The sequence below is a fragment of the Phoenix dactylifera genome, chromosome 4 (genome assembly GCF_009389715.1).
Source record: "Phoenix dactylifera cultivar Barhee BC4 chromosome 4, palm_55x_up_171113_PBpolish2nd_filt_p, whole genome shotgun sequence".
Taxonomy (NCBI): domain Eukaryota; kingdom Viridiplantae; phylum Streptophyta; class Magnoliopsida; order Arecales; family Arecaceae; genus Phoenix; species Phoenix dactylifera.
The window spans coordinates 18,596,546-18,618,040 of record NC_052395.1 but is presented as its reverse complement, the minus strand read 5'-3'; the positions used below and the strand labels follow the sequence as shown (position 1 = coordinate 18,618,040).

Sequence of the window (21,495 nt, the reverse complement as noted above, 5' to 3'; positions counted from 1 at the left end):
CCGGTTCAGCATTCTAAAGCCAAACACATAGAGATAAGATATCATTTTATTAGGGATCATGTGCAAAATGGGAAACATATGTATTGAGCATATATGCACTGAAAAACAATTAGCTGACATATTCACAAAACCCTTGAGTGAAGATAGATTCTGCACGCTAAGGAGGGTGTTACGGGGGAACTTAGCCACCATGCCCCACGTGACCGGCACGCGCGCCCAGGAAGACTACGACTGCCCCTTGATCCAGCAATCCGACCTCGGGTCGGATATCTTCGGCTCCGCAGCCCGACCCCGAGTCGGCTGCCCCTTGATCCAGCAATCCGACCTCGGGTCGGATATCTTCGGCTCCGCAGCCCGACCCCGAGTCGGCTGCCCCTTGATCCAGCAATCCGACCTCGGGTCGGATATCTTCGGCTCCGCCGCCCGACACCGAGTCGGCTGCCCCTTGATCCAGCAACCCGACCTCGGGTCGGATATCTTCGGCTCCGCAGCCCGACCCCGAGTCGGCTGCCCCTTGATCCAGCAACCCGACCTCGGGTCGGATATCTTCGGCTCCGCAGCCCGACCCCGAGTCGGCTGCCCCTTGATCCAGCAATCCGACCTCGGGTCGGCAATCTCTTGACAACAACAGACTGTTCTCCTGAGGCACGCCGCGGCCCCCCTGCTCCACTACTCCCTGCAACGGCCGAATCCGGCGCTGCCCCACGATCCCCTGTAACAACCGTACAAAGCGGAGCTCCACTACGCCCTGCCATGGCCGTACCCGGCGCTTGCCCACGACGCCCTGTAACGGCCACGTCAGTGGCAACCCCATCGTGCCACACGATGACCAATCCCCAGAAAAACCCCCCAGCCTGATATATATGGGGCTGGGGGGGAAGGGGAGGGTAAGCAGATTCTCCATAGCATCATCTTACCTGCTACCTCTCCTTCTCCTTCGATTCCCTCTAACTTGATCGTCGGAGGGCCCCCACTACCCAGTGGTGGTGCGAGGCTTGCTTGCAGGTTTCCCGGCGGAAGGTGGAGCGCAACCAAAGCAATTCAAAGGGAACCCCGTTCACACCGCTGTGCCAATCGTTCTCGGTTTGGACCCCCAGCAACAGAGGGAATTAGGCATATGTGATCCTTTTTATTGAAGAGATATAAAAGGGAGCAAGCAGTCTCATGATACATTCCTCCCATTTCTAAAAACCCATGAAACATGAGTCAAACTTGTAATCTATAGATTCCTTACTCATGTATCATTGTCCCAGAAAGAATTTGTAAGGATTGGAAGCAAGAAAAATTTTTAGAAGCGAAAAGGAAGAGAAAGGAAAAATTTCTGAACTTGGGTCGACCCAACCCAGAATAGGGTCGACCCAACGTTGAGTCGACCCAAGAAATTCTTGAGTCGACCCAACGTCGGGACCCCACTGTTAAAAGGGGGACCCGTGAGCTATCTAGGGCACTGTTTACCCTTTGTCCTCTTCCGAAAACTCTATTTTCCACTCTCAAATCTTCTCCAATCATCTCCAAACAGTAGATTACTTCAAGATCTTGGAGAAATGAGACCCAGAGAGCCGTAGCCAAGCGATCCAGGAGAGTCTCACGGATCCAACGTGCGGAAAGAGAAGCTACAGAGCCGTCTACAGTGTCTCCACAAGGTGAGACACGTGTAGAGCCACCTCCTCCTCCCTCCCCTTCAGTACAACTTGCAAAGTTTGCGGGGAGACCGGTTACAACGGGGAGAAGGATCCATTCCGAGTTCTTGGATCAAGAAGGTTCTGTTTAGGGGAATGGATCCGAAGACAAGGTTGGGAGTATCTTTGCTCCCTAGATGTGGTGATCTACCCCGGACTAGTTCGGAAGTTCTATGCCTTCCTCAAAACTGGGATGGGAGGGCTCATATCGGAAGTTCGAGGAGTTAGGGTTCGAGTTTCCGAAGAGAGTTTGAGTGAGTTGCTTCATCTTCCCTGCGTAGGAGCAATTCCAGAAAAGCCAGAAAACAAGTTGAGAGCCCTGCAGTTAATTCTTGAGAATGAAGACTTCGACTTCTCGGAGCAGGTTATAGCGAGCTCTCTTTCTGCAGAGATGAGGTTGTTGCACAACATCATTGATAGGATTCTATTTCCGAAGTGCGGAGATTTGATCTCATTACAGAGTGAGATCTAGTAGTGATGGAGCATATTATTCAGGGTATTCCCCTGAATCTCCCGGCCATGATACTTAGGCAGATGAGGAAAGGTGATCTGCAACTCCAGAGTATCTCTGCCTTATGGTATGATACTCACCTTGATCTTCCGACAGCACGACATATCTGTCGAGGGGGAGATCTCCAGGCATCTGCTTCATACTGATACATACACTGCACATCACTTATTCGCATGGGCTATGAGAAAGTGAACGGGCAGTGGGTTCGTACTGGAGCAAGAATTCAGGGTGATGCACCAGAGGCTGATGCACCAGATATTGGAGACCCTATCCCTGAGGATGAGGAGCATATGGATCATCCTACTGCACCTTCAGAGGCTGGACCATCGTCATCTATTCCTGCGGGAGACACAGATGCGTTCTGGAGTAAGATGACTGAGCTTATGTCAGCTCAGGCGAGGACTATCACTGATGGGCTGACGAGCCGACTAGATATCATGTCTGCTGAGATCAGTGATCTGAGAGAGCAGATAGGAGCTATACGGAGAGAGAGAGAGACTCATGGACCATCTGTGCCACAGGCTGCTGAGTCAGAGATTTCGGCACAGAGTCATCCAGCTCACCGTGCTCCACGCCAGACTCAGTCTCATCAGGCTCGACCTCCCCTCGCCACTTATACTAGGAGGATGAGGACTAGATCACAGCCATTAGATACTCCCTAGGCTGATATTAGTATTTCTGTTTAGAGCCTAGGATATGTATCTAGTTCTCATATGTATTTTGTGTTGATCATGTATTTTGAACCTTGATTGAGGAACATTGTATTTGCTTTTGTTTTTGGCATTATTGGACTAAAATGTTCCTATTTTGATCAATGAAGTTTAAATGTTTGTTATTTATTGTATCTATTCCCATGCACCTATTTGATGATAACAAAAAGGGGGAGAAGTAAAGAAAGCGAAATAAGTTGTGTAAGAAAAGAGAAATAAGTTGTAAAATAAATTGAAAATTATAATGGAAAAGCATATACATTTAAGGGGGAGCAATTTGTAACAATGAAAATGATCTAATCTAAAATTTCTATTGAATTTCAGAATTTGGCACATAGAATTTTAGAATTTGGCACATACCTTTCACACCTCGATACATAATCTGAAACTCATGCATTATCTCAAATTTTTGAAGTTTCATCTTTAATGAAATATAAAAGAAAGGGGGAGCAATTCAAAAAGTCAAATTGGAAAATATTTGGATGAAATAGGGGAAGACTTCACTCTCATATTTGAAAAGCTGAAATTCAGCAACTTGAGCCCTTTTAAAACTGATTTTAAGATAAGTATCAATAAGCTCATACTCTATATTTTGTAATCATCAAAAAGGGAGAGATTGAGGATGATAGTGTTATTTTGATGATTAACAAGCAATATCAAGAGTATGTTACAAGTTAATTCGATACTTTATTTATAAGTCTATTACTCTCAGTATATTTGTATAATAAGATAAAGATGCATTTTATTGTTTATTTGGATGAATCTAACCTTGAGTTGCAGCAAAGTGTGGATTTAGTCGACCCCAAGGATGATTGAGTCGACCCCGGCACATCAAGAAAGCATCTGGCACACTTCTGCAAAAATGGCACGGATGAACAGTAGTTGGGTCGACCCAAGGAAAGCATGAGTCGACCCAAACCTCAAGTCTCTCAAAGACTCAAGAAAACAGTTCTCTGGAACCACTGAGAGGGTCGACCCAAAAGAAAGTTGAGTCAAACCCAAGCTTGAGTCGACCCAAATACTGAGAGGGTCGACCCAAAGGCAATGACAGAATACATGACAGAAAAGGTTCTCTGGAAACCCTGAGAGGGTCGACCCAAGTGGAAGTTGAGTCGACCCAACTGAACCTTGAGTCGACCCAAAGAAATGTTGAGTCGACCCAAGTGAAGGAAGGCTGAATTGCAAGTTTCTGTAGTTCTGAGAGGGTCGACCCAAGGAAAGGTTGAGTCGACCCAAGTGAAAGTTGGATCGACCCAAGGACAGGTTGAGCCGACCCAAGCACGGGCAGAAGCATAACGGCTAATTCTGCAGAAGTACTTTTTGTCCTTCCAACAGTGAGTAACGGCTAGTTTTTGAATTCTAGCCATTGGGGCTTGTCCAATGGATGAAGGAGAAACTATTTAAAGTGGCACTATTCATCAGAGAGAACATCCTTTTGCAAAATATCAAAGAGTACACAAGAAGACAAAGTGCCCTAATCTTCTTCATCCAAGTGCTTCATTCAAGAGTCAAAAGAAAGTGGTTGAGCAGATTCAAAGAGTCATTAAGAGCTCCATCCACCTTGAAGAGTGAAGCATCCTTGACAAAGAAGAGAGAAGTCACATCAAGCGATAACTATTCTCTAAACTCTTCTTTGTAGATTATATTGTTATATTTGCTCATCTAGGAGCTTAAATCTTCTTATCTTGGTTATTAAACTCCTTGTAAAGGTTAGTTGGTCAGCCCGCAAAACCAACGGTATAGGTTGATTGGTGAACCCGTAAAATCAATTGTAAAGGTTCGTTGGTGAGCCCGGAAAACCAACATAGGTTCGTTGGTGAGCCCGTAAAACCAACATAGGTTTTTGGTGAACCCGGAAAACCAAAGTGTAAAGGTTTTTGGATTGTGAGCCCGGAAAACAATCCAACTGTAATCCGCGGGATTATAGTGAATTCCCAAGGGGTCGCTTGGGGAGTGGACGTAGGTGCTTAGGAGAGCACCGAACCACTATACTTCTTGTTGTTTGTATTGTGATTAGTTTTAATTCCACTAACTTATCAATTAACATAAGTAAGATAGTTAAAATCGAGAGAAACCAATTCACCCCCCCCTCTTGGCTTGTCACCTTGGGCAACACCGGGACAGCGGGCCGCAGGAGGAGGCCCGGGAGGGGACTGGGACGGTGGGCCCCGGTGACCGCGGGGGAGGGGGGCTCGGGAGGGGGCCGGGACGGCGGGCCGCAGCGACCGCGGGGAGGGGGGCCTCGGGAGAGGGCCGGGACGGCGGGCCGCACGCCTGCCGGGGAGGTGGCGGCCATGGCTGCCCCTTCCTCCCCTTCCTTTTTTTTTTTCTGTGGTGAGTCGCAGCGGCTGGGGAGCGTGGCCCCGGGTGGCCGGCGTGGTGGCTGCCACCATGGGCAGCCACGGGCTGCCTCCTAAAACAAAAAAAAAAGGAGGGCCGACGGCATCGAGGAAAAGGAGATAGAGAGGGAGAGAGAGGGGAGGGATGGTGAGAGAGGAAGAGGCGGTGAGATTGAGATTTTTGGGAGAAAAAAAGGAACTTTTAAATGAGAGTATTTTGGTCAAAAATACAGTTTCCCGATAAAGCAGAAAACAGCGTTTTCGGGAAAGCTCCAAAATGGAGGTTCTGCCAAAAAGCTGTTTTCCAGCTTTCGGAAAAGCTGAAACAGCTTTTCTAAAATTTTACCAAACACCATTTTTTATCTAAAAAATACTTTTGAAGGGTCAAAAAGTGCTTTTTGGCCCTCCAAAAAGCTCCTCCAAATAGGCCTTAGATAATTCTCGACGTGTTTTTAACCGCTGTTTTGTATGACGAGTATCGTGCCTTAAACGGCAATTAACTATTTGTAGCTCATAACGATACGGTTCGGGTCGTGCGTTTCCCCACAAAAGAATGATTGATTTCTTTTGCAAGATGGATCGCTGGATCTCTTTGATCGGATATCTGCGCAGATCAGGAAACGATCTTGTGCGATCCAACACTGGAACCCTACAAAGAAAAGCGAATCCTCCCTGTCATGCAAAGATTACAATCCCTACCACATAATGATAATAGGATGGGGTGACGGGGAAGTTATCTATTTACGGACAGCAAAGTGTTAACATGCCCCATAAAAAATCAAGTTTGGGCAATTATTTAGGTACATGAATATATTTACTCCAACATCAGTTATGCAGCGGATATATTTTGATTATTTATATAGAACTAAAAAAATTAAAATAATATTTTTTTAGCCGGTACAATATTTTTAATAATAATAATTTATAAAAATATATAATATATACTGTTTTAAAGTGTTAATTTTATGTTTTAAGAATATAATAGTTATTTATTGTTATTAATTTTGAATTTAAGATTTTTTTATTTGAGAACATAGTTTCCAGCCAAGCTGCTAGTTATGGATACATACTATTTTTAGTTATTTTGTAAAAAAAAATATTAAGTATAAAATAGATATTAATGGAGAAAATATTACAACGTTGACTTCAGGTCAGGCCTATCGCATTGACCTCGGACATAAACGAGGAGAACAATCTTGGTATCAGTCGAGCAGCTAACTAATCGAGATGAGCAACTTCGGTCCCGACTAAGAGAAGCCATCAGCCGAGAAGAATAATTGATATGTGTTGACAAGGAATGACAGTCCTATCAACCAACAGCTCCAGCAGCCGCAGTCATGGCAACGCTACGGTCTGTTGCCCCACAGTGGCTGCCTGTCGCTCACACGGGCTGGCTTCCATGCCGCGGCCGTACTACTGACCGTTACTTAGCCATCATTACACGCCATGTCAGGTCAGGTAACAACAAAGTAAACTCTCTATATAAAGGGACAATCTGGAGGATCTCAGATATGCAAGATATAACATATGCAATATTATTCACAGAATCACCCTCTTACTGAAACCTTCTCTCTTTCATACTTTTGCCTTGTTATTTTTGACTTAGGGATTGGAGGGTCCCTCACGGAAAACTCTTCGACAACTAGATTTTTTTGATGGCCATCTCTGGAGGAGCCCAGTACCCGACATTCCAACCGGCCTGCCTAGCTCGTCTCCATCCAATCTTAGGGCTGAAAGAGCTACGCTCCAATCTCAAATTAGATTCAGTGGCAATAGATATAACACATTATCCTTTGATATGTTATCAGTATGTCATTGAATGATTTAAATATAACTCATCTGTTCACATGCAAAAGTATATGCTCTAGTTTAATAATTTTAGCTGTTGAAGTGCTAGTTGGCAGGGATTCTGGTTTCAGTCACCGACTTTGAATAAATTAATTTACTATAAGCAATCAAACATGCGAGCACATATGATACAGGCGACACTCATCGATGTGTCTCGATTTCTATAGGTGATTGTTGTAAAATGATTCATAATTAGATGTAGTGATTGGATAGTATCCCAAGTGAATAACTAACTGCATTCTAACATATTACTAAAGGTTTTTTAAACAAAAAAATGGGTGGTTTGAGCGTAAGATGACTTCTCTCTGAAAGTTAAAGATAGCATGGGTGGGCCCAAACTCAGCTGGGCTCTTTTCAGATCCTGAGCGAGCTCATATTAGGACATATGTGCAAAGTCCATGGGAGGAGACAACCAGAAAAAAAGGAAAAATAAAAATCAATAATGAAAAGGTCAAGATTTATTTAGATACTTTAGTAGGTTGTTGTCATTACTAGGAGTCTATGACTATATGTTATTTCTGACATTTTTTCTCTTTTCCTTTTGGAATTTTGTTTAGGGGTTGGTTTTAAGGGATGTTAGTGAGACTTACATGTTTTGGTATGTCCCTAACAGTTTTCTTTGATCTCTGGGGCAACAGTTGGGTTTTCAAAATTAACCCTGAGCTGTGAGATTGTTTATGGGGTGCAGTGCGGCGATACATGCTTCAAAGTCCGGCAACAATTCAACCTGACTGCTGAAGAGTTTGGTGGCATCAACCCTAATCTCAGCAGCGATAAGCTCTTCGTGGGCTAATGCTTGTCCGTTGATGGAATTGCTTGAGTGGAAGGGATCTAAGAAAAATTGGAATGCTCGCGTTCTAATTATGAATAAAAGGATATTGGTTCCTCCTCAAGAAGTACTCTTATTCATATTTCTTTCTATTAGCAATGAACTCTATGGTGGCTTTTTTTGCCATGGTCCTCGAAGAGTTTTGTCTACGTGGGTTCAAAAGAATTATTGTTGGGCCATAAGCTGCCATTGAGTTTTGTTTGTCAGCTGTATATAAGTTATATATGAGCTGTATTAATTTACTGTATATGAGATGTTATGAGCTATATACATAAGCTGTATATGAGCCATACATAGCCAAAGGTTAGAGCTGTCAACGAGCCGAGCCGAGCCCGAGCCTGGGAGAGCTCGGCTCGGCTCATTTCACAGAAGCTCAGGCTCGGGCTCGGGCTCGGTAACGAGCTCTATTTTGGGCTCGAGCTCGAGCTTGCTTGGCAAAGCAAAAGCTCGGGCTTGAGCTCGTAAAGCTCGTTTCAATTATGAGCTCTAGAACGAGCCCGAGCTCGGGCTCGTAATCGGGCTCGAGCTCAGGCTCGGGCTCGATAACAAGCTATTTTTCTCTATGTGATTAGATTTTTATAAATTATAGTGTTGAAATAAGATTTTTCAGTGGAAGACTAGAGCTCGTTTGGGCTCGTGAGCTGCTCGGGCTCGAGCTCGGGCTCGGGCTCGAGTGTAAACGAGCCTCATATTGGGCTCGGGCTCGGGCTCGTTTGACTACCGAGCCGAGCCCGAGCCGAGCCCGAGCAGCTTGGCTCATTAACAGCCCTACCAAAGGTGGGCTATGGCACTATTTGTAGATTTATAGGAAAGAATGCATTCTTCTCTCCTTAGTCTCTTGTTCCTCTCCCTCTACAACTCTCTCTTTCCCTCCTCTCCTTCTACGTTCACATTTGTCTGCCGCGCGCTCTCACATTATGGTAAATGCTGAGTATGAATATCAAGGGTCTAATTTTCTTAAATGAAGACCATTTAGACTGGTGGAATGAAAAGATATGCCCTTTATAGGATTAAAATTCTAATAATTTCATAATTTCTTAGATGTTTATGAATTATCGGATCGGTTCTTCTCTTTTACCTGGGTTCCTAGCAGGAACTTCCTTCGGAGCAACAACGAGGTAAAGGGAAGGGCGACACTTATAATTAGATCGTTATAAGTACACTTATAACGATTTGGTTCTAGGATCTCGCTCCCAACCCGCCCACCATTTGCTCGACGTTTTGCCTGCAAGAGATCAAGTATCTATTGTCCCCAGAGCAAGGCATCCGGCATTTACAATAAAAACTAGAAACTAACATATTTTCCGATATAAACGTTGCATCTCTAGATATTGGCTCACACTATATCTAGATATTTGCCAAGTTTCTTTTTTTTTTTAAATAAAAAAAGCTCCTTTTACAATCTTCTTATGGGTTTGAAGACGTTCCAAATCTTGTTCTTGCTGTGTCGGCTGACATTTTTGTCTTCTTGATTGCTGTATGTCAGCTGAGACAGACTTTTATGTCAGTTCATCTACGCACCAATACCCTGATGAAGATGGATGAGACACCACTCTTGAAACTGGAATGCAGGTGCTAACTTTTCTTAATTTTCTCTGTTTTTACTTACTATAGAATCATCAATCCCATAACTTTTTTGGCTACAGAGTTCCACTTTTGAAACAAGGAGAACGAGATGGACAGTGAGAAGGTAGGATATGATAGCGAAGATGGAGTTCAGTAAGAAGTTGCTGCCTTCTATAGTCTCTATTGGATGCTTGCTTTCTGGTTGGACAGTGCAGCAACAAAGACCACATCTCCAGTGTATTGCGCTCCCACTAGGAAATGTGAATGGTGGTATGCATGCTCAGCAGCAACAGCACGGCCGGCCATCTAGATTTTGCCTCTCACTGGCTCTCCCAGTAAAACAAAGATTTATCAAGTGGATTGGAGGTATTGAGATCTGTGAACCAGTAGTGAATACTACAGAATATAAGTTCATGAAAAGTTCAGGCTGCGGCACAGGAATGAGCAATGCAAGAGAAGAGTCGAGAAGTCTATGTTGTTCTTTATTGATAACCCAAATCACATCATAATTTTAGGGAAGCAAATTTATGCCCAACTCAACTGAACCAGATGATAATTTCAGGGACCAGTTTTGCATACATTGCGGAGAGAATTTACAGTGAACAAGCAGAAGAAGAGGAGATCGTAGTCAAAGGACTAATGAATAGAATAAAGCACTTTAGGGGAACTTGGGAGCATGTGAAGGAATTATTTGTTGGTAGAGAATTAGATAGTGTGTATGATAATGACCTATTGAAGAACAATGAATGTCTCAAGATGGACAGGACGAGTGATGCTTAGGGAGATTATGATGACCAGCGAGAAGACAGTGATGAACGTAACGATGAAGAATCAATGACTCCCAATATGGAAAATGGTTCTGAAGATGTAGAAGATTTTGAATTTGAACAAGGTCCCCATCTGTTATTTTTGGATTGCACTTCTTCCAATTGGATCCTGACATCAGTATGGATGATTTTACACCAAATACGTGTTAATGGCCTCTTGTTCTTTTCCCTGTTTGCTTCTTCATATTTGACCCTTTATTGATTTATTATTTACTTATGTGTCTCATCATAGAGAAAAACAAAGCCTGATTATATTCATCCCCTACTGAGATGAAGGTTTGTTTAGCCTTAGGATGCAATGTCCTCCTTGTTGATGAGCTATGTAGGAGAAGAGTCACCAGTCCAACTCTGCTCTATGCTCCAGGAGTGTATCTGTACCTCCTTGGCCATTTGTTTGAGGCCAATTTGCATCCATCCCTACTAAACCAGATGATATTTATGAACTATAATGGAATTTCTCTGACCAAAGTGAACAAATTGATAACAGGGGGAAGGAATGGCTTGGTCTTTAATAGGGTGACAGCTTCTGAGGAGAGATTGAGGTTTGAATGGTTGGGATGCAATTAGATAAACAAAATGCTGAAATGCACAGTGAGATGGATATATGCCAGTGTTTCTTTGATTTACACTCGAGCGTTTTACATGCGGTCATCAGCATCAACTTGAAGGCCTTGTTGCCAAGTAAGTAATTGCAGTTTTTTCCTTGAACTTTCATTTAATAGATTGTTGATCATTGATAATCTCTTGTCCTATCTTAAATTGGAGGTGTCTCATTAAAATGGGTGCAATCAGATTATTATCATGATAAGTGATAACTATATTATTATCTTTTCTTCTTTAAGTAAGTTCTTTTCATTCTTTCTTAGCAGACTATTGCCGCAATAAGACTTTTTGTTTTTTATTCCAAAATATCATTTTCTTTGACTATTCTTTTGCAAATTAATTTTTCAAACTAAAATTTGGATGAGGTCATATTATTCTAGTTAGTGAGTTTGGAAGGAACTTTTAGAAGTGAGGAAAAAGAAATGTGAAAAATTATATAACTCTACTGAAAGCAAGTTTCCGGTCTCAGGTTTTCTGGAACTTCTTTAAGCTTCAAAACACATAAAAGCATGTATCTTATATAAATCTTGTTCTTTCAAAAGCAAAAATCTGAAAATGATAAACATACTCTTTTTAGAAAAATGAGAAAATTGTAAAGATACACATGTTTAAACATATTCAAACTGATTTCATATATATATATGTGTGTGTGTGTGTGTGTGTGTGCATATATGTATAGAGACATATATGCGTACATGTATAAATACACACATACATGTGTGTGTTCAAATTGGTGATAGGTGTTTCTTTCTGAGCTACACTAGCGCAGTCACCAGGACCTTTCCTTTCTCTGCATGACAATCAACCATGCTTCTAAATTTTTTCTTTTCTTGTGTTTGGGCTACTGATGTTTGGTTCCTGACAGGTTGTGCCACTGTTGTACGTGCTAGTGCTGGTTTTGAGATTGGTAGTGAGATGCGTGCTATCTATAATACTAAACTTGAGACGGAAGAGTGCTACCTTGAGATTGATGAGGAGACATGCAAGGATTTTATAGATTATGAGCATAAACAAGAGTGCCCCTTTGAGACGGTTGGATGGCAGTTCTTCAACCTGGACCCAAATACTGTTATGGGAGCATTGTTGGCTTGTGAGTTTTCCTTCCATCTCTTTCTACTCTGTACTTGTTCCCTGTTTTATTCTTCTATAGTGGTGGGTTACTTGTTTATCATATACATTGTGGTCTTCCTTCAACGTTAAAGCTCCATTCTATTTGCCAATGTGACGTAAATCTTTTGAAGTAACTGCTGAAAAATTAGTTACAAATTATATGTTTTTAACTCTTGGTTTACTATGCTATATGTGGCTTGGGGACAATGACAAGCTGTATGAGACTATTCCACAAGAAAAGCTGCTTAAGACCTTTTGTGCTTATTATGTCAGAGTGGAATTGTTGGGAGGGAGGGGAGGGGGGGGGGGGGGGGTGTTGGGGAATGGTGGTCCACAAACTTATGTAGATGGTATAGTGGTTATAGTTGCAAATATTTATCCTTGTTCTTGAATAATAACAAAAATACTTAGTTAAACTTCCACATTTTCTTGACAATCAAGCAGTACAAATACTTGTTGTATTCATCAAAAAAAGTCTGGAGAATTCTTTTTTCCATGGGTCTTGAAGGAGAATAAATATTATATCAAATGGTTTTGGATGTATCTATTTGAAAAAGTCAACTAGTTCTTAAGATCGTTGAATCAGATAACTTTACTACAAGTCTTTCCTTGATCTTTACCATCAGCTTTATAAATTCCTTTATTTTAATCGACCAACATCTTTCCATTAAATATTTTAACCTTGAAACTTGTAAATCTTGAATTGATGGAGTTAAGAAGCACGATTCTGGAAGTAGAGAAATCCAAATGCAACTCTTATCAATATTTGTCTAACATTTTTTAATCATAATACTTAGCTTTCAATTGACATTTGACAGCATAATTTTTCCACATATTTGTCAAACTACTCTAGGTTTTCTGTGATATAATAAGACATGACGTACTTTTATTCATAATGTGATATGCACAAGATCTTATTGGTTCCTTATATTATATAACTGTGCGATACACTTACATGCATCATTCTAATTGCTGCCAAAAATACATGGATGAGAAAGACATGAAAGAATTGCTAAGGCTGAAGAAAGAGAGAGAAGTTGTGTTGAAAGAAATACAAGAATCTGATTTCTATTCCCAATTCCGCAATCAACCGAAGAGTGAAGAAATTCGAAGGAATGTTTCTCGTGTTTGGATCTGTAAAACACCTTCAAATGATAATATGTGGACTGGGAAGCATAAAGAATAGCTTTCATTCCCAAGATATACTCTCCTTAGCCCTGGTACTAAGACACTACTCTGATAAACATGAAGATTTTTTTTCTCATTGTTCTATCATTGTACTCTCTACTCTCGATGCTGATTACATGATATCATCCTAGCTGGTATTTTGATCCCGATGACCCATCTGTGGTGGGAATGACTTTGAAAGAAGCTCTAAGGCTGAAGGAAGAGATCAGGATCACTATGGAGGAAGTCAGAGAATCCGAGCCATATAATGAATTTCGTAATATTTTGATGAATGAATAAAACACATAGAGCAATATCTCCTATGTCCTAGGATCTTATGACAACAACATTAACATGGTGATATATGGACTAGGTGTCACATGAGCAGCACAATTAGGAGTATTAACTCTGTAATTATTTCCCAAGTCTTCAGATTTCAACAAATAGTAGGATCATTCAGAAGGTCTCATTCATCTTGGCGATATTTCACATTAAGCTCAAGAGGAGTGTCGACAGAGGAAGTATCTTGGAGACGAGCCAGGTTGATCAAATCGAGGGCATACTTATGCTGATTGAGATACACTCTAGTGGAGCTGCGGTGGACTTCAAGACCAAGAAAATAGGTTATGTGGCCAAGATCTTTCATATGAAAAGAGGTCTGAAGGTTCTGTTGCAGCTGCTGAATAAGAAGAGAGTCAGTACCCGTGATCACAATATCATCTACGTAGACCAAGAGTAAGACAAGACCAGCTGGAGTCTTATGAAGAAACAAAAAAGAGTCATATTGACTCCGCTGAAATGAAAGACCAAGAAGAGTGGTTCTAAACTTGTCAAACCATGCGCAAGGGGCTTGCTTCAGCCCATAAAGAGACCGCTTCAGCCGACAAACATGATTAGGATGAGCTGCTGAACCGGAGGGGGGCTTCATATACACCTCTTCTTTTAAATCACCATAGAGAAATGCATTTTTGACGTCCATCTGATGAATGGGCCAGCTTTGAGAGGCGGCTATAACAAGAACAAGACGAAAAGTGGTCATCTTGGCAACCGGGGCAAAGGTTTCTTCGTAATCCACTCCATATTCTTGTTTGTTGCCTAAAGCAACTAGCCTTGCCTTATATCTGTCCACAGACCCATCAGATCGAAGTTTAACAGAGAAAACCCACCCACTTACATCCGAGAGGCTTGACTGTGGTAGGACAAGGGACAAGCTCCCAAGTATTGTTGGCTGCGAGAGCATCAAGTTCCTCCTGCATAGCAAGTCTCCAACACTCTTCGTTCGCAAGTTGAGAATAACAAGTAGGGACTGCAATGTTGGCCAGGGTTGCAGAGAGAGTTATGAGAGAAGCCATATCTGTCTGGAAGCCGAGTAGACCTAGTAGAGCGCTTGACATCAGTAGGTAAGAATGCTGGAGTAGCCTCCTCAGAAATAGTGTGAGCAGAAGATTCTAAGTTGATAACATCCAGCACAGGAACAACAGTGGTAGCAGGGTCAGAACTTTAGCTTGAATAAGACCAGAATCAACAAGGCCAGAATACTCGGTCCATAGATTAAGAAAACCTGAGTAATACTTCTGAATTGACAGATTGCCTTGAGAGAAATTGACAATCTCTAACTTAAGCTGATAGCGCCTAGCATTATTGTCATGATTGAACACAAGTTTGAGGTAATCCCACATTTGTTTTGCAGTGGAATATGGATGAAGACTCAGAACTATATGAGAGTCAACGGACCCGAGAATCCAGGAACGAATTCTTGCATCAGTGGCTATCCATTCAGCCCTTTTTTCAACCTCAGTTTCTGCTGGAAGCTTTATGGAGCCATCAATATAGCCCCACAGCTTTTTGCCTTGAAGTCCACCGCAGCTCCACTGGAGTGTATCTCAATCAGCATAAGTATGCCCTCGATTTGATCAACCTGGCTTGTCTCCAAGATACTTCGTCTGTCGACACTCCTCTTGAGCTTAATGTGAAATATCGCCAAGATGAAGGTGACCTTCTGGATGATCCTACTATTTATAGTAAGCTGGTAGGCAGCTTGGTCTACTTGACCATCACAAGGCCAGATATCTCGTCACATGAGCAGCACAATTAGGAGTATTAACTCTGTAATTATTTAGAGATAACAGCTGTAATTATAGGTGATAGCTAGGAATCAGGGATGGCTAATTCTCCTTGATTTACTTTCATGCATAGCTGTCCTAATATAGCTATGTAATTATAGGTGATAGCTAGAAATCAGGGATGGCTAATTCTCCTTGATTTACTTTCCATGTATAGCTGTTTTGAATCCTCTATTTAATGGAAAGAGAGCCTAGGAGCAAGGGATCTCAAATATTCTGACATGGTATCAGAGCTACTTCTTCCTAGTTTTCTTCGAAAATCTCTTAGCTTGTGGAGCTTTCTTGTCCTAGTCCTGGTTCAAAGCATTCTGGTGCTTATCTCTGGTGGTTTTTTTTGGTGCTCCCCTAGTTCTAACATCTTGGTTCTTTTCTGTTTTTTTTATTCATCTTGTTCTTGTTCGAGGTCTTCTGTCTGTCATCATGGAGAAGCATGAAGCTGTTTGCATCAATTTCACAAGGAGGAATTATTCGACTTGGGAGTTTCAATTTCAAACTCTTCTTCAAGGCAAAAAGCTGTGGGGCTATATTGATGGCTCCATAAAGCTCCCAGCAGAAACTGAGGTTGAAAAAAGGGCTGAATGGATAGCCACTGATCCAGGAATTCGTTCCTGGATTCTCAAGTCTGTTGACTCTCATATAGTTCTGAGCCTTCGTTCATATTCCACTGCAAAACAGATGTGGGATTACCTCAAACTTGTGTTCAATCATGACAATAATGCTAGGCGCTATCAGCTTGAGTTGGAGATTGCCAATTTCTTTCAAGGCAATTTATCAATTCAGGAGTATTACTCAGGTTTTCTTAATCTATGGACTGAGTATTCTGGCCTTATTCAAGCTAAAGTTCCTGCAGAAGGCTTGGCTGTTGTGCACCAAGTCCATGCCGCGAGCCAAAAGGATCAATTTCTCATGCGTTTGCGTCTTGAATTTGAAGCTACTAGATCTGCCTTGCTTAACAGGGAGGTCACTCCCTCTCTAGTTGTTTGCCTAGGATAGCTGCTGCGTGCAGAACAGAGGGAAATTACTCAGGCTCTCTTGGAGAAAGATGCCAGCAACAATCCTCCAGTTGCCTTTACTGCCCAGGGAAGATCCAGGTCAAGAAATATGAGCACGGTTTAGTGCTATAGCTGTAAAGAATATGGCAGCAAGCTTGCTGACAAGCCTTGCTGACGGCAAGATCTACACACGAAATACAGAAGAAGGGTTAGGAACAATGAATCAAGAATTGCTTACAATAGAAGAGAAGGGCTATTTACAACATTTGTCAGCTGCAAGGTTTAGAGAAAGACCCCTTCCCTTCTCGAAGCCATAGGGAAGGAAGTTTTGGACTTGAAAGCAACCAAAACAGCAAGTAAATGGGCTTTTTAAATAGGCCTAAACCTGTGGGCAACAGTCAAGTCTAAATTGGGTTTTTACAAAGGAAGGCCTCAAGCTAAGCAGCTCTTTCGCTCTATAGGGATATCGGGGGGGCATAGCACAATTCTTCAATATCGTTGTAAATTGCAGCAAGAAATTCTGCAATTATTGCAAGAAAAATGGTCATATCATCAAAGAATGCCCCATCCGTCCTTCTGTGGAGTGATTGATTATACCCCTATTTGATTTTGATGAGCTCAAAGCATTTGAGTATATTTCATGTTGTACTAATGAATTCAATCTAGTGTTTCAGGCGAATATATGTGAATTTATCTTTAAGAGCATCGAGCTTTGGTTCAAAGTCATTTGGCTAAGTGTTGAGCTCAATTAAGCCAAAGTCTGAAGTTCGAGTCGACTCCGGAAGATTGCGAGTCGACTCTAAGTGTTTCAGAGGTTCTGGCACAAGCTCGAGTCGACTCCGGTACACTACGAGTCGACTCCGATTGAGAACAGACAGAAGGACAGAAAGATGAATTTCAGATCCTGTCACCGAGTCGACTCTAAAGATTTCGAGTCGACTCCGATGCTTGCCGAGTCGACTCCCGACGGTTTCGAGTCGACTCCAAGGAGTAACAGACAGAAAGACAGAGAAGTATTTTCTAGACCCTGTTACCGAGTCGACTCCAGAAGGATGCGAGTCGACTCCAACGTTTGGCGAGTCGACTCCTAAACATGCTAGAGTCGACTCTCAGAGGAAAGCGGACTGAAAGGCAGAAAACCAAACTCAGTGACCCTGTGAACGAGTCGACTCCGAGAATTCGAGAGTCGACCCCAAGTCAGCCGAGTCGACCCCAACAAAGTGCGAGTCGACTCCGAGGCAGCTCAGATCAACAGACAGAGGATCGGTTTTTCGGGCTCTGAGAGCCGAGTCGACTCCAAGAGGATCCGAGTCGACTCGAGAGAGAAATGCAGAAAAATAGATCTCTGGAATCCTGAGAATGAGCCGTCTCCAAAATGCTGAGTCATCTCCAGATCTTGGCGAGTCGACTCCAGGGTTGGCCTGAGTCGACTCCAGGTTGGAACGTCACTTTAATTCAAATCCTGAACAGTGGGCGAGTCGTCTCCAGTAAAGCATGAGTCGACTCCAGCAACAGCCGAGTCGACTCCAGATCGAGCGAGTCGACTCCAACCCCAATGGATACATTGTCAGGTGCAGACTGTGCAGAACAGCCACAAATCAGTGTCTAACGGCTATTTTTCAAAAGGGACTGTTTAAATAGCCAGAAAAAACAGTAGTAGACAACATGAGAGCTATTCCATTCAAGTAAAAAGACATTTCCACCTACCAAGAGTTCTCAAGAGTAAAGACAAGCAAAAGAAGGAAGAGGTGCATTCAACTCCATCCGACAAGCACTTTCTTTGCTTTCAAGGCTCTCCTACTGTCCTCAAATCTTCAGTACTTTCTAGAGGAGACCCAGAAATCGAAAAATTTCTACTTTCCATTCCAAAATCTGTTTGAGGGCTTCTAACCTTTACTTTGCATTTATTGTTTTCACATCTGCTTGTTTAGAAGCTTTCTCTGTGAAATCCCAAACACTACTTTCTTACTTGATTTAATCAGGAGATTGAATCAAGGGTTGTAAGGTTAGTTGGTGAGCCGAAGTTAAAACCAACGGTGTAAGGGTTTGATTGTGATCCCGGAAAAACAATGGGGTGGTTCTAGTCGGTGAGCCCGTGAAAACCGACCGAGTTCGTTGTGATCTCGCGAAAACAACAAGTTGGGTTGTGAACTTGTAAAACAACCGGCTGTAATCCAAGGGATTATAGTGAACTCCCAAGTGAAGCTTGGGGAGTGGACGTAGGAGCAAGGGTTGGCTCCGAACCACTATAAAATCTCCTTGCATTTGCATTGGCTATTTGTCTCTTCCAATATCCTCATTAAGAAGCTTAATTAACTTGCTTGCATTATATTTAATTATTTACTAATCAAGTTCTTAATTGGTCGAGAATTAATCCAAACCCAATTCACCCCCCCTCTTGGGTTGTCTCTTTGGGCAACAAGTGGTATCAGAGCCGGAGCTCTTATATTAAAAGAGTAAAAGATCAAAATGACAACTCCTTTTGGATCTACTCTTAGTGAGGGGCAATCCACCAATAGGCCTCCATTCTTCAATGGAACTAACTACACCTATTGGAAGGCTAGAATGAGGATATTTATCCAAGCCCAAGACTATGATATTTGGAGCATCATAGTTAATGGATCATATATTCCTTCTATCTATGTAGATAACATTACTATACCCAAGCTTGAAAAAGATTGGGATGATAGTGATAGAAGGAAGGCACAACTAAATACCAAAGCAATGAATATACTTTTTTGTGCCTTAGACCATAATGAATTTAATAGAATCTCTACTTGCAATTCTGCAAAAGAGATATGGGATAGACTTGAAGTGACCCACGAGGGCACGAATCAAGTCAAGGAATCTAAAATAAACATGCTAGTTCATAAGTATGAACTGTTTAAAATGGAATCTAATGAAACCATCACTTGTATGTTTACTAGATTTACTGATATTGTCAATGGCTTAAAAAGTCTTGGCAAAAGTTATAAACAGTGACCTTGTCAGAAAAATTCTTCGATCTTTACCAAGGTCATGGGACGCCAAGGTAATGGCGATCCAAGAAGCTAAAGACTTGAACAAGCTGTCACTCGAGGAGCTCCTTGGATCTTTGATGACATATGAGCTCACAATGAAGCAACACAGTGAAGAAGAGTCCTCCCACAAGAAAAAGGTAATTGCCCTTAAGTCTACTTCTTCTAACAAGGATCCCTCTTGCAGTAGCAGCAGTGAAGAAGAAGACAATGAGGGAGATGAAGATGAGGCTCTTCTCGTACGAAAGTTCATAAGATTCATCAACCGGAAGAAGTCCTTTCATCAGAAGAGAGGTTCTTCTAGTTCCTACAATAAGGATAAAGGTAAGGAAAGGGAAAGTGAGGGAATCAGATGCTATGAATGCAAGAAGCCGGGACATTTCAGAATCGACTGTCCCTTACTGAAGAAGGGCAGTAAATACAAAAAGAAGAAAGTTCTTGTCTTCACTTTGACAGACTCCGATCAATCATCATCATCGTCAGATGAGGAATAAGAGGAAAAAGCAAATTTTTGGTTTATGGCGAACGAAAATGAGGTAATATCTGAAACACATTTAGATTTTACTTTTGATGAATTGTATGATGCTTTTAATGAACTAATGGATGAATATAAGACAATAAACCTTAAAAATAAAGAATTGAAACTAACTAATCAATCTCACACTCATAAGTATGATAAATTAATTAAGGACAAGGACTCTATCATCAAAGAAAACTTAAAACTTAAAACAAGCAACCAATTGCTAACTCAAAAAACTAATACTTTAATTAAAGATAACGAAAGACTAACTAAGAAAGTTTCAGAACTTAAAAACAGTAACCGAGCTCTAAAAGATAACTTTACAAAAGATCTAAATTTACTAAAAACAGAAAAACTGAACTTAACAAAAGAACTTGAAAAATATAAACCTATAGTTGAAAAGTTTACCTTTAGTTCTGAAAAACTAGAAATGATTCTTAATAGTCAAAGAGCTGTATTTAATAAAGCCGGTTTAGGGTATAAGCCTAATAACAAGCAAAAATTTTTAACTTTTTTGTAAAAGCCGGGGAAAGTAAAACCAAAAATGTAACTTGTTTTTGTTGTGGTAAAGTAGGACATATAGCAAATGTATGTAACCACAAAAAAACTGAAGTTAAAAGAATGATTAAAAAGATTTGGGTTCCAAAAGGAACCAACATTACTAACCTTGAAGGACCCAAGAAAACTTGGGTACCTAAAACTGTATGATTTCCTTGTGTAGGAGTGTCTTGCTGCCAAGGTCAACAAACACTGTTGGTACTTGGATAGTGGCTGCTCAAGACACATGACGGGTGACAAGGAGCAATTCTTCACTCTAGAGCCTAAAAAGGAAGGTGCAGTGACTTTTGGAGACGACAACCAAGGTCACATCATTGGTATAGGTAAAATACAAATCATCCCTTCAACCTTCGTTGATAATGTACGGTTTGTCGATGGTCTTAAGCATAACTTACTTAGCGTTAGTCGATTATGTGATAGAGGTTTTGATGTTCTGTTTAAGCCATCTTTATGCATCATAACCAACTCAATTGACAATAGCTTAGTATTCAAAGGAATAAGACGTGGCAATGTTTATGTAGTAGATCTTAAAGATCTCGCCAATAATAGCCGTTGCTTAGTAGCTAGTGATTCTAAAGTCAATGATGCAAGTTGGTTATGGCACCGTAAATTAGGTCATGCAAGTATGGATACAATATCAAAATTAGTTAAAAGAGATTCTGTGATTGGTTTGCCAAAGCTAAAATTTGAGAAAAATAAAATTTGTGAAGCATGTCAATATGGCAAACAATCTAGAAGTTCCTTTAAATCCATAAATTGTGTCTCTACTACTAGACCCCTTGAACTACTTCACATGAATCTTTTTGGACCAACTAGAACCACAAGCCTTGGTGGAAACAAGTATGACCTTGTCATTGTAGATGATTTTTCTAGATACTCATGGGTCATGTTTTTAGCTCATAAAGATGATGCATTTTCAGTATTTAAGAAATTTCATAAGGAAGTAACTAACTCAAGAAATGCTTCAGTTATAGCTATTAGGAGTGATCATGGAACGGAATTTGAAAATCATCTATTTGATGAATTCTGTAGTAAAAAGAAAATAACTCATAATTTCTCTGCACCTAGGACACCACAACAAAATGGAGTTGTGGAA

The 21,495-nt window shown here is 41.4% G+C and overlaps 1 protein-coding gene and 1 long non-coding RNA gene across 2 annotated transcripts; both read left to right on the top strand.

Annotated features, from left to right (window-relative positions):
- The first annotated feature begins 8,741 nt into the window (after nucleotides 1-8,741).
- On the top strand, nucleotides 8,742-12,302 carry LOC120110528. Its single transcript, XR_005511620.1, has 4 exons — nucleotides 8,742-8,836; nucleotides 9,403-9,488; nucleotides 9,563-10,990; nucleotides 11,778-12,302. It is a non-coding gene; the product is annotated as an uncharacterized LOC120110528 (long non-coding RNA).
- A 3,430-nt stretch (nucleotides 12,303-15,732) lies between these two features.
- On the top strand, nucleotides 15,733-16,305 carry LOC120110650. Its single transcript, XM_039126229.1, has one exon. The coding sequence runs from the start codon at nucleotides 15,733-15,735 to the stop codon at nucleotides 16,303-16,305; it is 573 nt and encodes a 190-aa protein (XP_038982157.1).
- The last annotated feature ends 5,190 nt before the right edge of the window (nucleotides 16,306-21,495 follow it).

Bases quoted from the DNA above. Each gene is read 5' to 3' on its own strand.
- LOC120110650 (XM_039126229.1), top strand. From the start codon at position 15,733: ATGGAGAAGCATGAAGCTGTTTGCATCAATTTCACAAGGAGGAATTAT.